The sequence below is a fragment of the Mustela nigripes genome, chromosome 18 (assembly GCF_022355385.1).
Source record: "Mustela nigripes isolate SB6536 chromosome 18, MUSNIG.SB6536, whole genome shotgun sequence".
In the NCBI taxonomy this organism is placed as follows: domain Eukaryota; kingdom Metazoa; phylum Chordata; class Mammalia; order Carnivora; family Mustelidae; genus Mustela; species Mustela nigripes.
In genome coordinates this window covers 32,592,317-32,614,765 of record NC_081574.1, presented here as the reverse complement: position 1 = coordinate 32,614,765, position 22,449 = coordinate 32,592,317, and the positions used below count along the sequence as shown (strand labels likewise).

Here is a 22,449-nt window from a genome sequence, read left to right as displayed (position 1 = left end):
TTGCCTGAGATTACACAGTAGGAAGTGGAGGAGCCAGTGTTTGAGGCCAGGTCTCTCAAAATTCACAGTCACCATGTAATTCTGGTCTCTCCAGTAAACGAGGAACTAAGACTATGACAGAGTTCTTAGCTGCCTAACACCTATTTTCCTTTTCTTTACTAACTTATCTTCCTTTTTTTTTTTTTTTTTCAGGCCACTTATATTTAGATATTCGATTATGCAGCAAACTCAATTTCTAGGTATTATGAGAACCAATAAAACAAATCACCATAAAGGAGAATAATCAAATTCCCCTGGTAAATTAATAAAATGTATTCTTAAGTCATTAAGAGAACAGAAATCCAGTTCTATGGTATTTACAAGAGACACACTTAACAGGAAATTAGACAAAAAGATTGACATATAGCTGGGCAAAGATATTCCAATCAAGTATGAATAAAACGAAAGCAAACTTACATGCTAATATTGTATTCAAAACTATTTAAGCAAAAAAACCCCAAATCCACTGAGATAATAATATTTCCTATAGATAAAAAGCACAATCAAGCAATAAGACTCAATAGTAACTTTATGCAGTAACTGATATTATAGAAAATATATAATTTAAAATGTGTTGGAAAGGCAAGATATTTGATAAATCTACAAAATGAAAATGAAAACTTTTGACATGTCCCTTTCAGTCAGTCAGCAAATAATTAAGGATATGGAAAATACATATAACATAATTAATAATGCTTATATATCAAACATAATACATATTCTTTCAAAAGTCAGTGGAGCAATAAAAATTGAACATGCACGGGGCGACAATGAATCTTCCCATAAATTTCAGAAACCAGAAGTCATAAAGATAGTGATATTCTTGGACCATAAATTTTACCAAAGTAGAATAGATGGCCACTCTATCCCAAGGAAACAAAAACGGACAGCATTCCTCTAAATAGATCATGAATCAAACAAGAAATCAGAATTAAAATTTCAAACAAGATGAATTAAGCACTCATAAAAATAATAATCCTTGGGAAAGTTTATGAGACATGACCAAAGAAGGACTCGGAGGAAACATTTTTGTAAAACAAATTCTATTCAAACTGGAAAAATTAGGCCAGCACAGAGCATGGATTGCGGAAGGGCTGCGCAAGCGCGGTGGGACCGCGGGGCCAGGCATGCGCAGTGCTGTCCTGCGGCTTCTAGGTTAAGCCCGGTGAGGTGCGGCCGCTGAGCAGAAGAATACAGGGATCCCCAGATAGATAAGGGATATTCCTGCTAACCTTTTAACGAGCTGACTGAGGAGGAGGTATGAGGGCAGCTCAGGAAGACTCCGATCATCAAACTGGCCCAGCAGCGACAATCAATTCCGTGCTCGGAGACCCAGTGACCAGTAGTGAATTGACGAACACGAGGAAACAAAGTACTGCCAGCACCCTCAGGACAGGGACACGGGAAGCTGTGCAAAGGGTGCAGATTAAGCCGTGCTGCCCTGCTTTTGCAGCTGGACGGCGAACCACCGACCCTAACTCGTGGAGCGCCTTCCACCAGGCCCTAGAAATCCCAGAGCCTGCGGGGGCTCGTACCCATCCTCGGGGCTGGCTCTTTCTACCAGGTCGCTGTGTCCCCAGCGGACCCGTGTGGCCGCTTTCTGACCCGGCTTCCTGGGAGAAGCAGCCCCAGCGGAGGGCAGGGCCGTCGCACCAGCGGCCCAAAGCGCTCCACAACCATGCCAGGTGGTGAAGAGGAAGCTTGAGGAACCCAAGATGGCCCAGGCCGCCCCGCCCTGGCCCGTCGCCATGGCCGGTGGAGGGAGAGTGGAGGCCCCAGGCCCTCTGCCATGAGACACAGCGTGGAACACAACGTGTGAGTTAAGTTTGTTCCTTTAAAGGCAAGCTTCCCAAGGTAGAGCAGCATGTTTATTCCTTATTAAGCCTTTGGTGGCTTGAACTTGCGCTCCCTGCCTCATCTTCTGCCAAAGGGGAAACCTGTCGATGTGGGGATGTCTCCTCAATAAACTCAGGGTCCATCCAGTCAGCTCTTACCCAAGCTTCCGGTAGACTTTTGGATCATAGGAAAAGAAGCAGGCTTTGGATCAGAAAAAAAAATTATTCAAAAATTCTCATCCTGATCTGATGGGGAAGCATGTCACATAGTATCGTCATTCATTAAAACTGACCAGAGGGAGAGAATGAAATTAAACAAAATAAATGGGGGGAAATGGGATATTGAAATTAAGAAGGATAAGAAGATATTAATTATAGGTACACATGTATATGTCATTGAAACTCATGAAATATAGAACTCCCCAGCAAGGCTAAATGAAACCGAGAGAGGGACATGGCCCATCATGAGAGAGGAATAGAGAGAAAAGAAAAGTGTTCTTTCTAACCAAAGTTAGAGTTTAGTCTATAGAGCTGTCAACGGAGACCTTCAAAATTGCATTCCTGATAGTGGCTCCTTTTCCATGGAAAATTACCTCTGGCTTCAAAAAACAAATCTTTTCATTTAAAACTAAGGAGGCTGTTTTATTTATTGTGCAAATACATAACCTTCTAAGAATGAAAGTTACTCTATTAGCAGACCAGACAACTGACAAAAACTTCATCTTGTGATCATCATGCTTATAAGATATTAGCATGTTGATTTATTAGCATGTTGATTCAGTTATTAATTCTTAACGCATGTAAGAAACACCTAGGAGAACAGGTTTGTAATCTCAAGTTAGGTGCAAGAAACTAAAAGACATCTAAATTTTCTGACATCAGCCTCTAAATTTTTTTAAAAAATTTTCTAGATTGAATGATTATTAAATTGTTAACACATCTGGTTAAAGCAACATAACTATACTACAAATTCTAATAATTTTCAAACACAAGAAGTAAAACCGTATAGGAAATTTATCCAAATGAGGTAGATTTTTCAGTTAATTAAGGATATAACTTGTTGCTAGAATGAGATAGACTTGAGCATCAATTTTAATTGCTTTTTGTGATTTATAAAATAAATATATAATTATTTACAAAAATATTAAGAAGCTATACCTATATATGTATTATATGCTAGGCATACATGTGTATATTTACCTAATAACTAGTAACTCATGTAATAATTACTTTAATTCTCATACATTAACTCATTTATTGAAATAGACTACAGAAAAGTAATTCTTATTCCCATTTTATAATTTTTGTATTTTATTTCTCTGTGCATCAGATTCTTCATTTTTCAAAAAGAAGTAATGATAATACACCTGTTTTATAAAATGGGTTTTAAAAGGGTGATGGGAGAGGAGAACTGGTGTGAGAAGTCCTCAGGTAAATCCATTTTAGGAAGTCGCATCCATGAAACCTGGAGAACTGCTACAGAACAAAGCCGGTCCTTTGAAAATCTGTTAGAATACCCCTACCCCACTTTCCCAGGATATTCCAATTTGGAAGACACAAGATATCAGTTAAACTGAATTCAGATCTAATTTTGCCTTCACTGGCTGCATTAACCACTCACTTTACTAGTCTCCACAAAGAACTGCCACAAGAAATAATTTTTATTATTTCAAAATTTAAATTTTATAGATACAACTTATGGGGGAAAAGAGCTGTCTTCTTTTTTTTTTAAGAGTTATCTTAAGTCACCTAAACACCTAAAGAAAATATATCTGAGAATGTTGCTGAGAATCATGAGGTTTGAAGAAAGAAGCTCATAGCAGTGGATGGAGTTAGTACGGTAAAGAGAAATTAATTTTTTACTGTGTAACCTTTGATAATTTTTTGAATATTGTGCCAAGTGCATAAAAGGGAAAATGTCACCATGTACAAATAGTGAGAATATTGTCTAGTATCTTCTGTCAGTTTTTTCTGTCAATTCATATGAATTGTATTCAATGTCTAAGATGTCTAAGACATAGATAGTCTCATACAAAATAAGTTCCTGATGCTTGATCGTATATTAGATATAAAATATGAAATAATGGAAGAAAATGGAAAGTAAAACATAAAGATACAACTCATCTCAAGGTGATAGAAAAGGTTTTTAATTTTTTTTTTTTTGCATAAACAATGGATGTAAAGTATGAAAGCACTGGTTTTTATGTTTTTCCCCAGGGAAGTATGATTGAATTATGAAAATGAGAAAAATCTAGTGAAATAAATGTTTCTTTAGTCAATTTTTACATTATTTTTGAAACATTTTTGTCTCATTTCCAAACAAACTGTGATGCTTCCTTTGCTCATTTAGTTGTTCTGTATATTAAGATTGACAACTATTGCTCTAACCAAGGGCTTATTTATAAATTTACAGAAATGATTACACATTTATGGAAAGGAGTTACAACAGAATATGAAGACAGGTGAAGTGCTGGATCACCTGAGAAAATAGATGCAAGGGAAGATGGGAAAACAATGTGGACTTCAAATGGTGCCTAGAATGCTGCCCCAAATAGATATATTTATTAAAGATTAGCCATAATTTTAGTTCTGAATGTCTGGCGATCAAAGCAACAGAGAAGCATTGTTAATTACTCAATTAACTACAACCTGTGTGCTCTGGGAAAAAGCAAAGATTGTTTAAGAATAGGACTGCATTTGGAACTAATGCAAAACAAAATCTCCCAGATAGTCATAACATCACTTGTGATGACAAAACCAACAAGCCCACAGATGCTACAACGTTGATTGATACTTTGCCATGTTTTAATCTATAGAGGGATCTCTAGAAGGTATCCTGTTTTGGAAAATAATGTATTTTTCCCTTTGACTATTGGAATTTTCCTTTTTCTTTGCCATTCTTTTCCTCTTTTTACCTTCCTCTCTTTTTCCTCCTCTGTCCTTTAGTTCTGCTTTCATTGGGTGATTGGCTGTGTATCCCCCCCAAAGCATTAAGGATGTTAGTCTGTAGATTTTTTTGTTTTACTTGCTTTATTTGGGAGGTTTGATATAGATACTGCACCTTCACTGAAGAAGAAAATTGATTGTTTTCTTTCTTTTCCATGTGGATATCCAGGGATATCCACATCTTGATTTGGTTGACTGGACCTTGAAGTCATCTAGGTTTCCCACAGATGTTGGCGGAGGAGGGATGATTATGATGGTGGTGGTGATACAGATCTTTGACAATATCTGTATTTCTTCCAGATATCTGTCTGTTTAAGTTTCTTTTTTGATCAGTTTTGGTAATTTTGATTGTCCTAAGGAGTCATTCAGTTTTCAAATTTGAATTGCTTATGTACCTTTCAGTTTGCTTTTTATTTGTATCCTCATTTTAATGTCTTATTTCTTATATATTTGTGCTTTTTCTCTTTTTCCCTTGTTTAGGCTAGCTATTGATTTCTGAATGTTATTGTTTTAAGTAATCAGCTATTTTTTTACTCATTAATTTCTGACTCTTTATATTCTGTATAGATTTAGTGTGTTTTAATTTTTTGAGATTGATAATTCATGTAATTGTTTTCATTTATCAAAATATGTTTTTATTGTTAGGCATTTACCTCAGAACCACTTCCAGCTTGTACTCTAGGTGCAAGGGGTATGTGGTGTTTTCATTATCATTGTTTTTTAAGATATTTCAAGTGTTTTGATTTTTCCGAGTGAAGGGTCTTTTGAGAGAGGGAAATGGTAAGGTTTGTAGCTGTAAGGTCTTCGTTTTTCTTCCCCCACCCTCCCCTGGTTTATTGTTTTCTTATTATCGTGTTGTAGTCAGTTAATATCTGTCTATCCTTTGTAAGTTTCATAAATGAGACTGTTTTTTTGTGGCCCAATATATGCTAAATTTTTACAAACAGTCCATAGACACTTTCTGTTTTCAGTATATGGAGTTTCATCATTTCAGTCAGCTTTCTCTTAATAATTAAGTTACGGTGATCTTCATTCTGCTTATTATTGTTTAAAACAGGTCCAAAATGGAGTTGCTTATGTTAAGCCCCAAGAAAGACTTAATACCTAACCTAATTGTTGTTTTAACCTTTCTTGGGAATGCAGTTTTGAACCAATCAATCTGGAATTTCCTGACCAGCACTAGTGAGGTAATCTGCACAATAAGACCATCTGCTCTATCCCTTTAGGGAAGGTTATCTTGCCTGAAAAACGTTTTTCTTTTGTTTTGCTAATAGCTTCCTTGTTCCCTTCTTCTGATAAAACCTTCCCATTTTTTACAGCTCTGTTTACAACTCCTCCTCCTCTCTGCTTGTTAGACCCATCTAATGCTACCTGATTCATGAATTGCTTGATAAAGCCAATTACATCTTCAAGTTTACTTGGCTAAATTTTGTTTTTTAACATTTTCCTATTTATTATGTCCTTATATGATAGGTAAACTAAAATCTCCTACAACTAATGTGTTTTTAAGATTTCTGTTTATACCTTATAATTTTTATTTATTATCTTGAAGTTATATTTTTGGTGTAGGTATTTTTGGGTGATACTTAGTACTTGGTATTTTTGGTGATATTCATGTTGTTATATTTTGGTTGAGGTTTGTTACATTTACCATTACAAATGTTGTGTCTTGAATTGTGTTCCCTCCAAAAAGATATGTTGAAATCCTAAGTACTGCAAAAAATGACCTTGTTTGGAAGTAGGGTCTTTGCAGTTATATTCAAGTTAAGATAAGGTCATGAGTATGGGCTCTAATTCAGTATGACTATTATCCTTGGGAAAGGAAAATTTGGATGTATACACAAGCAGAGGAGACATCATGTGAATGCCATGTGAAAATGAAGGCAACGATCTGGAATCATGTGTGAGTAAACTCACACCAAAGATTGCTAACCAACCAGGAGAAACTAGGGGAGAGGCATGGAACCACCTGGCTCTCACAACCCTCATAACGAACCAAGCCTTGACTTTAGACTTCTAGCCACCAGAACCACAAGACAAAAAATTTCTGTTGTTTTTTTGTTGGTGTCTGGTACTTTGTTACAGTGACCCTAGGAAACTAATAGAGGTTATTTGGCTTCATTTATTGTTTTTTTTTTTTTTTGCCCAGAATTCAAACTTACCTGATATTAAAATGTGCTCCCAATTTCTGTTGTCACTTGCCTGGTATACTTTTGACAGTTCCTTTATTTTCAAACTTTAGTGCCTCTTGAATTTTTAAAACATAATTAGACCATGTCAGCCCCATGCTCAAAAAACCCTCAATGACTTCCCTTTGCATTAGAGTAAAATTATTCCATTGTATGAAGTGTAAAGTATCCAGTGATTCTTCTGTTTCTTCTCAGACCTCGTTTTGCCCTGCCCTCCAGAACCTCTAGAAGTCTCACTGTGGTACTTGGAGTAAGCTGAGCTCTTTACCTCCACAAGTCTGTTCTCTCTGTGAGCAACCTTGTTTCCTCTACTCTTTAGTGGCTTTATACTTCTCGTTCTTCATGTCTTAGCTCAAATCTTAGCTTTTTAGAGATTTCTTCTCTGATCACTCTATCTCATATGATCTAACTCCTTTTCCACCAAAACTCTCGAACACATCACTCATAAGTCCCTGATAGAATAGATAACCATATGAATTTGTCTTATTTATATTTGTATTTGTCACCTCTACCCTCATTAGAATCTAAGTCCCTAAGACTTAAGACTCTTGCCTGAATTTTCACCACGTGTAGAATATTGGCCTTGCATGTAGTTGGCAAACAGTAAATATCTGTTGAAAGAAGTAAGGGAATTACAAAGAAAGAAAGAACGGATGGATGGAAAGGAAATCTACAAGCCTTTTTTTACTCTTCTCAGCCTTTCATAAAATACTTGCCTGGGACCCCTATTGAGAAGTACCTTTCAATGTTAAGGTGTTTATTCTAATCTAACCTTTACTCTGTGCCTCCTGCTGTTTCAACTACTTAATCTTCAACTGCAACAGATTGGGGAAAAAAAAACCAAAACCAACAGTAGTTCTTCCATTACTAAAGAAGTAATTTTTATTGTTGTGTAATCAGTGGTCGTTCCTTCTTCACCCACTCCCCATAGGCAGTGCTCATATGGTGGATGGTGTAAGTTCTCTTCTCCCTCACCCTAGAGATCTTTAATATGTTATTCCCAATATTATCCTCATACAGTCACACATGATTTGAACATTCCAGGAGATCCTAGCCAAGGAACCCCTGATCTAATTAAAAAGAATCACTAAATTCTTCTCTAACAAGTCATACTGACAGGCATTTCAGAAAAGTGATCAAAACCAGAAGAAAGTAAAAAGGACAGGTACATTCCCAGATGATTCAACATTCCCTGTAGATTTTATCAAGAATTGTATGTATTTCCAAATACATTTTAAAAAGTAATTTTATCTTAATTAAACAACATTAGCCAGAAAAGAGCAACGTTTTCACCAATTACAAAAAAAGCAAAGGATAATCTCTAGCTCACATACATCTACTTCCACCATATCACCATCTGATGGCAGCATACCCTCAAAATTTAGATTCTATTTTTTTAATATTTCAGATCAATTTATTCCTTTATAGGGCACCTGCTATTTCCAGACAATGTGATATAAATATTTCCCTGGCCTGGTCTGTTCTCTTAAGGAGCACACAGTACACTGGAAGAGACAGAAATATACACAGATAATTTTAATAACTGTTCAATGAATAGTATAGAAGCTTAGAGATGGACTCTTAGACTAATATGAAGATAAGGTAAAATTTTTCCCTATGAGATTATGCCTGAATTGAGTTTTAGTATGTGCAAGTTACCTAGATTAAAATAGGTAGTAAAATGATATCATCATAGAGAGGCAAAAGAAACTAGTTTGTAAATGACGAAGAGACTAATGGAATAAAAGGAGGGGAAAATAGTTGTATATTTTCAGGCCCGATGATCCACCAAACATCATGTTTTTGGGGGCACATGTACTATATGCCAGACATCCATTTATGTACAAGAAAAACAAAATGAACACAATCTTTGTCCTAATAAAGCTTTTCTTCTAGCACATGCACTAATGATCAATTGAAACTATAATGCCAAGTAATTATATTCAAATTAAAAACAAGCAGGATAATGGATAGGGAAGAAACAGGGAGACAGCAGTGGGATGGCAGTGATATTTTAGATAAGGCCACCAGGGAACACCAGATGTTTACCTAGGCGATAAAATTACATACACCGACTATAATCACACTCATGACTAAAGTACATCAGCGAGCTAACAACGAAAATGCACTTACCAACACTTGCCCCACAAAGGTCTGTGCTGAGAGCAGCATTTCTATATGATCGCGAAATATTCCTTGGAAGTGGAGACTTTCCAAATGTCTATTACCGATGCTCTTTGTCAAGAGCAGTTCCTATAAGCAAGAGAGAAGTGAGAGTGAGCTGCCTCCCAGAGAAAAGATCCCAAAGTGTGTTGGTGGAACCTCCTGCTGTGTTATCAGCCAGACATCACTACACCTTGTCTAACCCAGAGAACCCCAGAGTCGCTTATTCAGCATATCATGAAATGAATTTCACTGGGTTTGCATTTTACTGGCCTTTGCACAGCTTTTTAATTAGAATTCTGCAGTCTTCTCCATGCCTTCTTCACATGCTCTCAGTCCTAGACCCTTCAAACTATCATTATGGTAGTGATCAGGGTTGGGAGTAGCATGCTTCTTCCTGCTCTGGAAACATCTCTTATCCTTTTCTATCAAGATAAATGGACAAAGGAAAAAGATTGCAAATTGATTTTTAGTGATTACTTAAGTATCTGCTCTTTTTTGAGGAAGAAGTTGTTTCAGCAATTTTGTTACTTTTAATTCCTTATCTTGTGACACATCCTGCTGATGTAATCCCTCCTCATATTTATAAAATGCCTTCACTTACATTTAAAATTTGTAGTAATCTTATGAAGTAAACAAAAGTGTGATTAAACCCATGATGTGCTGATAAGGAAACGGGGGCATAGAGAAATTACATGACTGGCCCATAAGCAGGGGATGAGGTACTCCTGGAGTCTGAACTAGCCCCCATATCTGTTGATAAGCTACCACCAAGAAAGACACAGGTAAGCTAGGATTGACCACACCATGCTGCCTGAGACCCTCTGACTTTTAGAAAAACTCATTATATACAGAGGCAGGGTTTTATTATTTTTTTTTAAAGATTTTATTTATTTATTTGACAGGTAGAGATCACAAGTAGGCAGAGAGGCAGGCAGATAGAGAGAGAGGTGGAAGCAGGTTTCCTGCTGAGCAGAGAGCCCGATGCAGGGCTCGATCCCAGGACCTTGAGATCATGACCTGAGCCGAAGGCAGAGGCTTTAACCAACTGAGCCACCCAGATGCCCCAGAGTCAGGGTTTTAAAATAACTTAATTTTTCTACTCATAATTTCTGAATGGTAGAAGAAAAGTCTCATTAAATAACTATCTGATAGAATTCATATCTTGATCAATAATTTGTATTCTAACACTTATGGCTCATCATGTGCATTCCTAAGATGTTGTCTGAGACTTGATTTTAAAAACGTTCAATATAACATTAATATGGAATGCTCCCTTGAATTTCATTATGAAATTAGAGGACCCTTCTGTGGGAAAACCACTTGACCCTAAGATATAATAAAATCATACTTATGAATATAGTAAACATCTTAAAAATTCACATTTAAGGAGAAAACTACTACTCCAAATAATTTTTAAAATGACTGATAGTTGTGACATTTTTTGCATTAGGCCACTTTCCCAAAGGCTTAGAGAAAAAATACAGCACTGTCAATTTAATTGAATATAACAAGTTACTGAGAAGTCACTCAACTTATACCAAATTTTCTCCTCAAGGTCCAAAACCAGGAAAGTAGAGTATTCTGGTGGCTTGGACCCTACTTCTTAACATTGTAATAGTTGCCTTCTATTAGAAATTAAAAGGCATCTCTGGACAGACAGGTAGACATGAATTACATCCAAAAGAAAGGAAAAACACAACAAATGTTTATAGACAAATGGGTTCTCACATTTTTGTAACCACACAAAAATAAATACAATGGGGAAAAAAGACACATTTTCTGGAGCAAAAGTCTAAGGAGATTAAAAAATTCTAGGAATTCAGTTGTTCATTGGGAAAAAGAGAAAAAAGGTTAGAAGGCCATTACTCATTTGTGTACTCTATTAGTCTTGTTAAGGAGTAAGTGCACCTCAGAATCCTTTCCACAGTTTTTATGCCATTGCTTAAAGTCTTAACAAATAATTAAGAATAGAGGGAACTTATTTAGCAACAAAATCTATGAACTGCAGTACTGGGTACATGTTCAATGTAGAAACCTGAATTCCATTTTATGATATTGCCAATAACCTTAAAAGTTACCAAGTTATTACAAATTCTGTTATTTTATGTCGAAGTTTACCATTAAGAGAAATGTTTTAAGCAACTTTTCAATATCGATTACAGTGCACAAGTGAAATGTGTTCTGTTATGAAAATTACTATATCAGGAAAACAAAGTCTGAGAAATAAAAATTGGAAAGAAATCACACAGGGCATGATAGAGCTCTTTGCCTTCGGTCACTGGTATTAGAACAGCCATTATACAACATTTGAGAGTTTTATTTCAAGCTCTTAAGGAAGGTCTTATCTGAATAAGATACCATTATTCTCATCATCATCATTTGCCAGCTGTTACTCAACAGCACCCACTCTTGCAAAGCTTGTTTGTTTGTGAAAAGTGTCTCTGAATTTGTGGCTGGATGGCATGTGCATGTATGCATGGGTTTCTGTTGAATGTATGTACAACTAGGTATGTTGTGTTAACATGGTCTATAAAAGACAGTGTACATGTGTTAAGTACATATGCATCCTGCATGTGTGATTTATGAAAGTAAGGTTGACCTGATGATGGTTTTTGCCTGCCTCATAGAACCAAGAACAACTATCATTTTAAAATTCAAAATAGAAGCACAGATACAATGTTTGTGGACATTTTTTCTTTTTTCAGAATAGCGACCCTCTGTTTCCAGAGGTACCATTCATCATCAGCCACACCAGACACTGCTTCTCTGAGTGGTGGGAGAGGAGGCCCAGCTCTGTACCTGTGGCCTTTGAATGGCATCCTGGGGTCCTGTTTCCCACCCCTGGGGGAGGATCCGCCCCTTTCTAAGGCACTAGATTAGAGCTGGTTCTGTTAACTCATGAAAACTGAATGGAGCTTAAATTGTTTTCTAAACCCAATCACTTGTCAAACCTGTCTCAGTCTTCACAAGTGGGATCCAAAATAAGGAAACTGACCAAGAGAATTCCTGTTCCCTTGATGTTTTGCCATTTTTTAATGGTTCTCCAGATTAGTCTGAAAATGAATAAGATGAGGAGTCCAAGGAAGAAGGTCACAAAGGATGAAAGAATAAACGCTACTTGGATCTCACTTGGGCAGGGCATTTTCCCAGATCATCCCCACTATCACTCTGTGGCTTTGTTCAAAAGATCAGCAGACGGAACTGCTGGGCTTCTATGATGTCATGATCACATGGTAATGATTCCAGAAATTAGAGGTTAGTCCTAATGCCAGGTGTAATAGCAACGAGTTGATTCCAGGAACAAGGGTCAGCTAGCCACTGAAATGCTGACTCACAGGTTGCAAAGGAATGAGCAGGAGAAGGCCAGGGTCCACAACATGGGTCTTCAGAAGAGTTCTAGATCTGATTCTGTTACTGACTTTCTGACTTAGAGGAAATTGCAGCCTTCATGGCTGTGGTCAATGGGCTATTTATTCGGTTTGTAACAAACACCTACGGAACAAATTTTTTTTTTTTTTTTTTTTTTTTTTTTGTGAAATGACATCTAGCCATCTGTGTGTCAGTGAATTGATTCTTCACCTGAGCAGATGCCCCATTCTCAGTAATCTTGGAAGGACGGATTAGAGGAACACTTAGATTTTTGCTTAGCTCATCAGTAAAAAAGGCATGGTAGTGCAGGTATTGTAGAAGGTAAATTTACTGGTGCAATTTGGTCAGTTGTTAAATATTTGAGCTCAGGAATCCATTCCCCTTATCTCTTCTTTATGGGACCCTCCTCTTTCTTGCTTTTATCCCCGCCCTAACAGCAAACACTTTGGTCCAACAGAGGTAAAGTTCAGAATGAGAGCAATTTCTTTTATTTTCTCTGATGTTTTCAAAGGCGTAAGAAATGTCACGCTTTTCAGGGCACCCAAGTGGCAGGCAAAATGTCAAAAGCCTGATGGGGGGGGCTAGTCCCCCAGTTATTGTGAAGATGGCCTGACACAAGGTGATGAGACCCAAGAGAAATGTTGTCTTTTGGAGCCCTCTGTGATTCTGCTCTATGTGGCAGACTATTTCTAGAAAGGAATTACATTTCCTAGAACTGCTGCCACAGTTATATTTTCTTCTAAGATGAGTTATAATTTCCACAAAATCTAGTCATTAAGCTAGCATAGGGCAATATTAGGAAGGACTTTGGTCTCTAGTTAAGAGCCCTGAATTCCGGCCTTAGTCTTTCAATTAAGTTGCTCTGTGATGTCTAACAAGTCACTTTACCTTTCACAATCTTATATTTAATGTTGAAAATAACATAATAAGGTACCTGATGGAATTACTGTGGGGATTCAATAAGGTAGTGTGATCATATTTTGAAAAGCATAAAACTTAAAACAAGAAAAGAAAACCACCATTAACTATTTCAGTTCCTTTTCTGAATGGCACCGATTATAAAGCCAAGAGGAAGGAAGGAAGGAAGGAAAGAAGGGGAAGGAAGAAAAGGAAGAAATTACATGTTTAGATCACATGCACGCGTGAGGGCACGTTCCTATAGTTAGCTTTTTGGAATATAAGATCACAGTTTCCAAGTTAAAGCTCATTTACTTAGTCTGATTAATCTTAAGTAATGGTTAAGCTATCATCATCAACGAAACTTACTTTCCCAATTTTTGCTATTTAATATTATCAAAGTAGTACCAGTTCTTTCCAAGATGCTGTCTAGGCATCTCGTTCCCCTTTCCCAGCAATTGTCCTCTGAGAACAAACATATCCAATTTCAATTAAACAGCCAGGTAGTTTGTCCCTCTAATATTATGTTAAGGTGATGGCGATATTAGCTTCTTTGGCTGAGTCAAGAAATGTGTGGATGGTTTCAAAAGTCAGTCTTTCCAAATTGGTCTCGAACCTGGAGTATCTGGGTCATCTAGTTTCCCTGGAACTGTCCCAGCTTCTGTACTAGAAGTCCAACATCCTGAGAAGACCCTTGGTCCTGGGCAGATTAGGGTAGATGGTCCTCCTGCCACCCACACTTCCACTTTCTCATCTACACAGTGCTGCAGCCGCACTGCCCTACCCTAGCTAAAAGAGCACGCAAATCCTTTTCTTTCCCCAGGCCTTTCTGACATACTCTTCCCTCTGCCTAGAACAGAAGGAAGTCTCCACCAGCTGCTTTCTTATGGTCTCTTTTCAAATGTCACATCGCACTTTCCTGACCATCCTATAGAAAGGAGGCTGGTCACATGCCCCAGGATTCTGTGATGGCCCTTTCCTTTGTGGCACTTCATGGCATTTCTTGTAATTACCTCATTTCCTGTTGCCTGGTTTATTTTCTATCTTCCCTCACAAGAATGCAAGCTCCACAAGCTTAGGGATCATACCTGTTTTATTCATGACTGAGTAGCCCATGTCAAGTAATATATCTGCCGCATGCTTGGCAAGTCACTTAAACTTAATAAATATCTGGAGATTGAATGAATAAATTCCAGATCCTTAGAAATATTTGTTAGGTGAATGAAATACTGACTCTATGCAGACTTTAACCAAAGTTATCCATACTTCTCTACTTTATATTTCTCTCCTCTCACTACAAACTATTTTCATGAAGGAAGTGTGCTATTTGCAGTTTCCTTATGCACAGAGCATAGTGTGTGGTGTATGTGTGCTCAGAATGTTTGTATACAATGTGTGTGTGTGTGTGTATGTGGTGTGTGCATGTGATGACAGTACTAAGTGTGTGTGGGTGCATGGTGACGTGTGTGTGCTTATGTGAGCAAAGTGTGTATGTGTTGAGTGGTGCCGTGTATATGTGTGTAGTAGAAAGAGCATATGATTTGGGTCAAAGTATTAATATCTTTGATAACAGGTACAAATTTGATAACTTTTTTTGGAGTTACTGAGTTATTTTATCATGGTAGACACATATGATGAAGGAAAAGCTGCCCTTTGTAGCTTAGTAGCAATTCAGTATTCAGAACTAGAGAGATAAACAACATTACCTTTTACAATAACTGAGAAAGGATTCTCCTTATACTAGGTAATTTGAGGAAAAGAAAAAAAAATCACTATTCTGTTGGCTACTACTCTCAGCCAGAATCTATGTGCCCTGTGTGTGTGTGTGTGTGTGTGTGTGTATTGAGCAAGTACTATGTACTGAGCACAATGGAAGCACAATGGTCAACAAAAAAAAAACTTAGTTTATCCTCACAGGGGATACAGTTAACTGAGGAAGATGTTTATAATGAGAAACTGGGACAAGTGTTTGAGGGGGAAAAAAAATCAGGTGGTGGAAGGAGGAACCTAATTGAGGTAAGGAAGCCAGAAGCTGCGTCAAGCGTATTGTGTGTGAAACTGAGGGCTGAACCATGACATGCTACCATAACCAGATCCCCCAGTGGGTGTGGAAAAACTGGGAACAAGCACTGTGCCCACTGTTAGGCAGAGGCACCATCGTGGGCAAGGTTGGGACAGATAGCACTTCTGAAGAGGGTAGTTGGATGCGCTGTAATGACCCAAAAGGAGGCTGCTGCGTTTGAAGGGGACCAGATCACACAAGGCCTTGTGTTCCAGTATAGGCTAAAAAAAAAAAAAATACAAACAGACCAACAAAAATTCAAGAACAAGAGGAAACATTTGAAGGCTTTCAGAGAAGGGGGTTAAATGACTGAATCCCAGTTGTAAAGGGATTCCCTTGGCTTACTAAGATGCCACTGCAGGTGAGATGTGTTGGCTGCTGGAAGTAACATCCAGGAGGTAACATCTGCTCCCGTGTGTGAGGGAGATGAGGGAAAGGACTGGTAAAATCTACCCTGCTTTTCCAGCTGGTACTTCTGGGTGGTTCTTGGGACCATTTACTGCTGTGCCTAAAACTCCATCTAAGAGGGGTGCCTGGGTGGCTCTTTGGTTTAAGCATCTGCCTTTGGCTCAGGGGTCCTGGGATAGAGCCCTACACCTGTCTCCCTGCTCTATGGGGAGGCTGCTTCTCCCCATGCCACTCCTCCTTTCTTGTGCTCTCTCTCTGTCAAATAAGTGAATAAAGTCTTAAAAAAAAAAAACCAAAAATCAAAACTCCATCTACGAAATAAAGACTATGTGATGAAGAACTTTTTTTCCCCACTCAAGAGGAATTTTTTTAACATGTCAGTGATTTGATTAGAAAATAGTTTCACTTTGTACACATCTCTGTAATTTACCTCTGGGCATTCAAATATTCTGGAAAAATGGTACTTTATAATGAGAATGAATAAATGTTTTATCTTAACAATTTAGTTTTTAACAAATGTGCCCTATTTGACAAAGGCGAGTAAAACCTTCATTTTTTAAATGTATTCAGCAGGACTTATGAGTGTGTGTGTGTGTGTGTGTGTATAATGCTTCTGAAAATAATCATATTGTGATGTTATCTTTTAAGGGTCTAAATCCAACGTCACAGTGAATGGTATAACCTTACCTTCTCCTGTTTCTATAAAAAGAGGTTCATTTCAGACCCCAGTAAACATCCTCACCCACCGTCAGACACTGGTCAAGAAATACTAGGCCTCAGTTCATGTAGCTAGTCAATGTGAGAACTAAGTCTAAAGTCAGGGACGAAGATGGCTTCACCTCCACAGAACACTCACACGCCAGTGAAAAGACATCAGCTTGCTGTGGTAAACATCGTGTTCATTTCATGTATCTGTGGCTTGGGAAAGGTTACTTACAGACTGTAGCCACAGTCTCTCAAGACCTTTGCATGAAGCTATTTTAGTCATCAGTTCTTTACCTTTCACCTTCTGAACGCTTCATTTCTACTTTTGGTTTAACTCCTTAAGTGTCATGAAATAGAAGAAATAGTAAATGAACTATGTCTGGAGAAAGATTCGTATTGAGGAAATATGTTTTCATCTGTATTCTCTTCAGAGCCATGATCCCACCTTTTTTTTTTTTTTTTTTTTTTTTTTTTAAACTTCACTGTTCTTTTTAACTCACTGTTGTTCCCTGTGTATTCTAAGTGGACAGACCACAGCAAAATGTTCCACTATGATAGGCACTTCAACTCAATTGGATGTCAGTCTACACTATTTTGATGAGACTCTGGGTTTCTGTTTAGAAACTGTTAGCTCTGGAAAGGCTGATATCATCAGCGAGGTAATTGTAGTTAAAACCCACACAGAAACTTGACTTCCATTTTTCTCTTTTCATCGAATTTGTTGGTTTACTTCTGAAGCATAAGCCTTTGGACAAGCGTCTTATGCTAACCCCATCTTCATTCGTTAGTAAAGTAAGGAGCTGCTACTGGTACTTGGGATTCTTACCAGCTTCGAAACATGAATCTTTGATTCTATAATCCTAGACTATTATTCTACTAGACTGTAAATTCTTTTCCACATGCCAGGGTCTAACCTCATTCACCAGATGAATTCATTAAAAACATGAACAAAAAGGAAGAAGCATCATTTCTGAGTGGCTGTTTACTGAAAGGTTGTCCCCTTTGGTAAGTTAACTTGGAACCCAATTTGATTTCTTCTTGGATTTCATGGAAATTTCCTTCATAGAAGGAATATGTTGGTCACAGTCTCTGACTCCATCTGTGCATCCTCTTTCCCTATGTGATCTGATTAGAAATATGCCAGCTGGTTTGCCAGAGACACCATGTCTTCGGTTCTCTGTCCAGTCTCCCATTTCTTCTCATACTAATTTGCTTTCTGTGGTACTGCAGAGTTATGCTTCATTTTGGGTATTTGCAAACTGCACACTTAAGTCCATATATATATCAAACATGTGGGTGGATTGCTAAATGTAAAATGAAGAATTTCCCCAAACTTTTTAATTTTCTCATTTGTGGTCTCTAATTATTGCACTGTTTGGAGGGTGGTCTTCAATCCTGGTACAAGTATTAACAAAAAAATTAAGACATGAGCCTTCTCCATTTGGCCAGTAGATGGGAGTATTTTTCAGGGAATTAGCAAGCTGAAGGGTTTTGTTTGTTTGGGTTTGGTTGGTTGGTTGGTTTGTTTTCAAGAAGATGGAGGACCCTTCTGGAAGAGAAGGAAAAAGGAGAAAACAAAAACAGGAAGTTAAGAACGAAGAGAGGGATACTCAATCATATAAAATACAGGGCTGGTAAACAATCTCATCCAAAACCCATTTCTGCTCAGGCTCTGGTTATCCTCTGATTCTGCCCCCTTTTGAAAGAATAGAAGAATGAATTAAACTATTGATAACTCTGGAGTTTTTGTTGTTGTTGTTGCTGCTGCTGTTGTTTTCGTATAATCTCTGTGGATCCTTGAGAGTCGTAAAAACCTTTTCATGAGAATGAATAATGCAATCAGTCTCTCCAGCAATCAGGCCAACTGAACATCAAGCTGGTGATTTCATCGGAATGCTTAATGCCCACCAGCAGAAGTGGTGTGAGAGCAACACAAGCGGAGGCTCACTCTTGGCAGCTCCAACCAGAGACTCTGGCCAGGGTCTCAACGCAATGATCACTATGTCGTTCCTTTGCCATCTTCTCTGTTGCTCCTGTTTGGAATTACTGGTCTACCACTGAAAAGATTAAGGCAAATTTCCAAGCATTGTCCCAGCAGCTGGTTACTTTGTGACTGTGTTTCCACAGTCAAAATTTCAGCGAACTGTGTGTTTGAGTTTCTGAGCAGTCGTATCCAACTTGAAGATTAGGTTGAAAAAAGGAGTTGTCACCATTGGCATAGGAGATGAAAGCCATCTCTTCTATATCAGCTTCTTTGAATTGGTATGTTCACCCAGACTCTCCTCTCCAAACCCCTACTGTGTTCTTACAAGCTTTGGCAGGAGACCAAAGGATGGATTGGCCTCCTGCTCTGTCATTGGTTAGAGGATAGCCCAGCAGTTTTTCAATTATTATCAGAAGAGAATCTAGAACCCTATAGAGACAAAATAACTTTCCAAAGTACAAAGGTATTTCAATCTACTTATTTGAAAGACAATCCCAATAAATGATGAAAGGGGAATACAGGAGGCAAATGAAGTTCTCTGAAACTAGTTAACATCTTCTGAGACACAGCTTTGCATATTCACTAGCTCTATGATTTCTCCCAGCAAAGGATAAATTTGCCCTCTTTATTGGCATTTCTGACTTTCTTCATCAGTATTGTGATTTTAATTGCATTTATCCAAAAACTGCCTCTGTAAGCAATGCCCTTGGTACAGTGTGAAAGTAACTGTTGCATTAATACATTTATTTTCTTTTTTCAAGATGTCCTTGAAGTAAGGGTCTTTGGAATATAATATGCAAACAGTATGTGGATAAGCACTGAGGTACAAGAATTACTGAGCACTAAATCTGTTTATCCCTAAGTCCTACTCATTTCTTTTAAAAACACAGGAACTGAGACCCTGGCAGAGGAATTCATTCTTTCATTTGTGAAAACAGAGCTAGCTCAGCCCATCCAAATGCATAGCATTTTGGAGGAAAATAAAGATAAGCCAATGCTGTTGAGTAGTAATCAAGATCTAACGGTAAGCTTCTTCGGTAAAATCTTTGGGCCTCCTGAATACTTAAAAATATCTTTTAATATCACTTCTAACAAGCATTGAATTGATGGTGTGAAAAATATAAGTGCTATAAAAGAGATAAGGATCAAATCCTTTCTGGACAGGAGAGTGAAAGCAGAAAGTACAGCAATTTGGCTGCAAGAATTTACTTGCTAGTTGAGAAAGTCAAACTCCTTGGGATGCCCATCACTGTGCGAGTAAGAGCATCCCTTTCCTCCTTTACACTTGTCTGTAGTAGCGCCAGAGGCCAGGTCCTTGCATTCAAGTGTCATTGAAGTTATTCACTAACAGTTGCTCCTTGGAAATCTTGCCACTAGGGAGCAACATTGACTAACTTTTGCCCTGAAGGGTTTTGTTTGTTTATCTTGGGTTGTTGTTTTTTGTTTTTTTGTTTTTTGTTTTTAAGGGAAAGCTAAGCTTCTTTGCCCTGGGATATATCCAAATAAACCCTTCAAAAATTAGACTTTTGCAGTTCCTGCTCACAGTAAGAGAAAGGATGGAGTCCAAGATGACTGCAAGATCAAGAAGAAGCTTGGCTCTCCTTTGTTTGCAAAACCTGTGGCTCATCTCAATGTAGTTGGAAGGAGAGATGTACAGGTCTACGCACATGAATCTCATTAATTTGGGAAAGGTTCTTCAGGATACTGAAAATTCCTCTCTGGATTTTCATATGTCAGAAAGCTGTAACTTGTATTTGCGAAAGTTAGTCCTTGCCCTGAAACAACATCCTTGGGTTAGTTGGCTTGATGAACGAATGAAAATAATCCATTTTATTGTTACTCCACTCAAAATATTTTCTCTAGCATGAGCTTTTCTTGTTGCAAAGTCCACCTTCCAAGAATGATCTCAATCAGGGAGTCAAGGCTCACCACAGAGATCAAGAAATTGGCAAGAGAATCTTAAAAATGTTTCCCACTTAAGGTGATGATGCAAAACAAAGCACGGAGAGGTAGAAGAAATTTAACTGGTTTCCTCCAGAAAGGCAATGGTACTATAGAAAAGATGATCCAGAATATTCTCTTCTTTGGCTGTCTGGGTTCTTCCAGTCCCTTCTGCAGCTGGTAAAAAAGCTCCTGGGAGCCCTTTTGATTTCTAGACGTTCCTTTCTAACCCTGTCACTGACTGGTTGTTGTTTCCTCTTACCTTACTGTCCCATCTGCTTCTCCCTCCTGGAATGAGGCCACAGAGGGTAGTGGAGGTCTACAGAGCCTAGTACCTCAGCCTGGCTGAGCAATACCCAGATAATCACATCACTCATATTTCTTTTGCGGGTGGAGTTGGGGATGAGCCAGCTCTGCTTCCCTCTTTGCTGAGAGTTCCCAGTTTGACTAACACGCCTTTCTCCCTAATGGGCAATCTGTCCCTTGCGCTCTAATATAAACCACCTGCTCGCAAATAATATGTTATATGTTAATAGAAATAATTTAAAAAAAATCACCTGTTCCTAGAACAATAGTTAAATAAATTGACAGCACACAATAGCTAGGCTTCTTAGCTGTAATACTGCCTGGCTGAATCAAGTAGATGGAATAAAAACAACTGAAAACACGCCACCACACACTGTTTAAAAACATTATTCACAGGGGAATCACAGCCTCTGGCGATGGTGGCTCCTCCTCTAGAGACTCAAGAGGTCCTCTGTGGCCAGGGGCAAGTGCTCTGGACCCTCAAGGGAGGGCTTTGAGTCTTGGTTTTGTTACTTACTAAATATGGAGACGGGGGAGAACAAAAACAAACCAAAAAAAAAAACCACAAACAACAACAAGAAACAAAACCCCACCAGTCTCCTGGGAGATAAAATATCTACCCAGTCTCCCTCACAGATTGCATGAAGGTCAAGATTTCTATGGGGAAAGCAGTTCGTAAAGTATTAAGCCCTCAGTGGGATAGTTCTTTGAACATGCAGTAATAATAGCTCCATTTACTAAGCATAGGATTCCCCGTTAAACACTTTGTGTAGATTGTCTCACTAAGTCATCACAACTACAGAGATAAAAATTTGAGGTTCAGAGAAATTGAGCAATTTGTCCATGTTCTCTGACCTAACAAATGGTGATTTCAATTCAAACCCCAGTCTGTAGTCCAGTAGACTCCAGGATTAGTGTTCTCCCTGATGGGGTTCAGGACACGCTGCCTCCAAATACTAAATATCGTAAGTAATTTTTTAGAAGTGGCAGAAGCAAGAAGCTCACTCTGATCCCCCTTGCCCCTTGTCCTTATTCCAAGAAACAGATCATAAAACTCCTATGTGAAAGGTATCTTTCTGTACCTGGAGGAAAGAAGACATTGTTATCACCAAAGACAGGGAATTCATGATTTATTTCACTACTTATTACCCCTAGCCCAAACTCTTTTATCTTGTCAATTCTATACAGATGTATTTTTTGTTGTCCAAAAGGTATAAAAGATTCCTGCTCTAGTCACTTCTTGGGGTCTTCATTCTCTTGTGAAACCTCCACTGTACATGGAAAAATCCATTTCTTATTGGGTATGCTATTCTCTTGTTCATCTTTTTTTTGCCAGTTTAATTATCTGGCCCAGCCAGAGACCCCATGAGTGTGGAGCAACTTTTTTTTTTTCTCTCCTCTACTTCACTGTTAAGCAACACTGCTCTACAGATTGGCTTGTTGCAGGCTGCCCCCTGTATCTTGGACAGTGAAACCTGCAGTATCTGAGGCTCTTCCCTGCAGAGAGGTTAAACCTCTTTCCTCCTTCAGGGCCACAAGGTTCATTACGAAGGGGCACTCAATGCTAATGAAGCATCTTTAATGGCCTATAACCCCATTGCT

At 38.2% G+C, this 22,449-nt stretch overlaps 1 protein-coding gene across 1 annotated transcript in view; it reads right to left on the bottom strand.

The window, feature by feature from the left end:
• KCNU1 (potassium calcium-activated channel subfamily U member 1) overlaps positions 1–12,317 on the bottom strand; it is a 144,955-nt gene extending 132,638 nt beyond the window's left edge. The window contains 2 exon segments of the mRNA XM_059384211.1: positions 9,143–9,262; positions 12,171–12,317. Of these exon segments, the coding sequence (XP_059240194.1) occupies positions 9,143–9,262; positions 12,171–12,317 (267 nt within the window).
• Between the last annotated feature and the right edge of the window lie 10,132 nt (positions 12,318–22,449).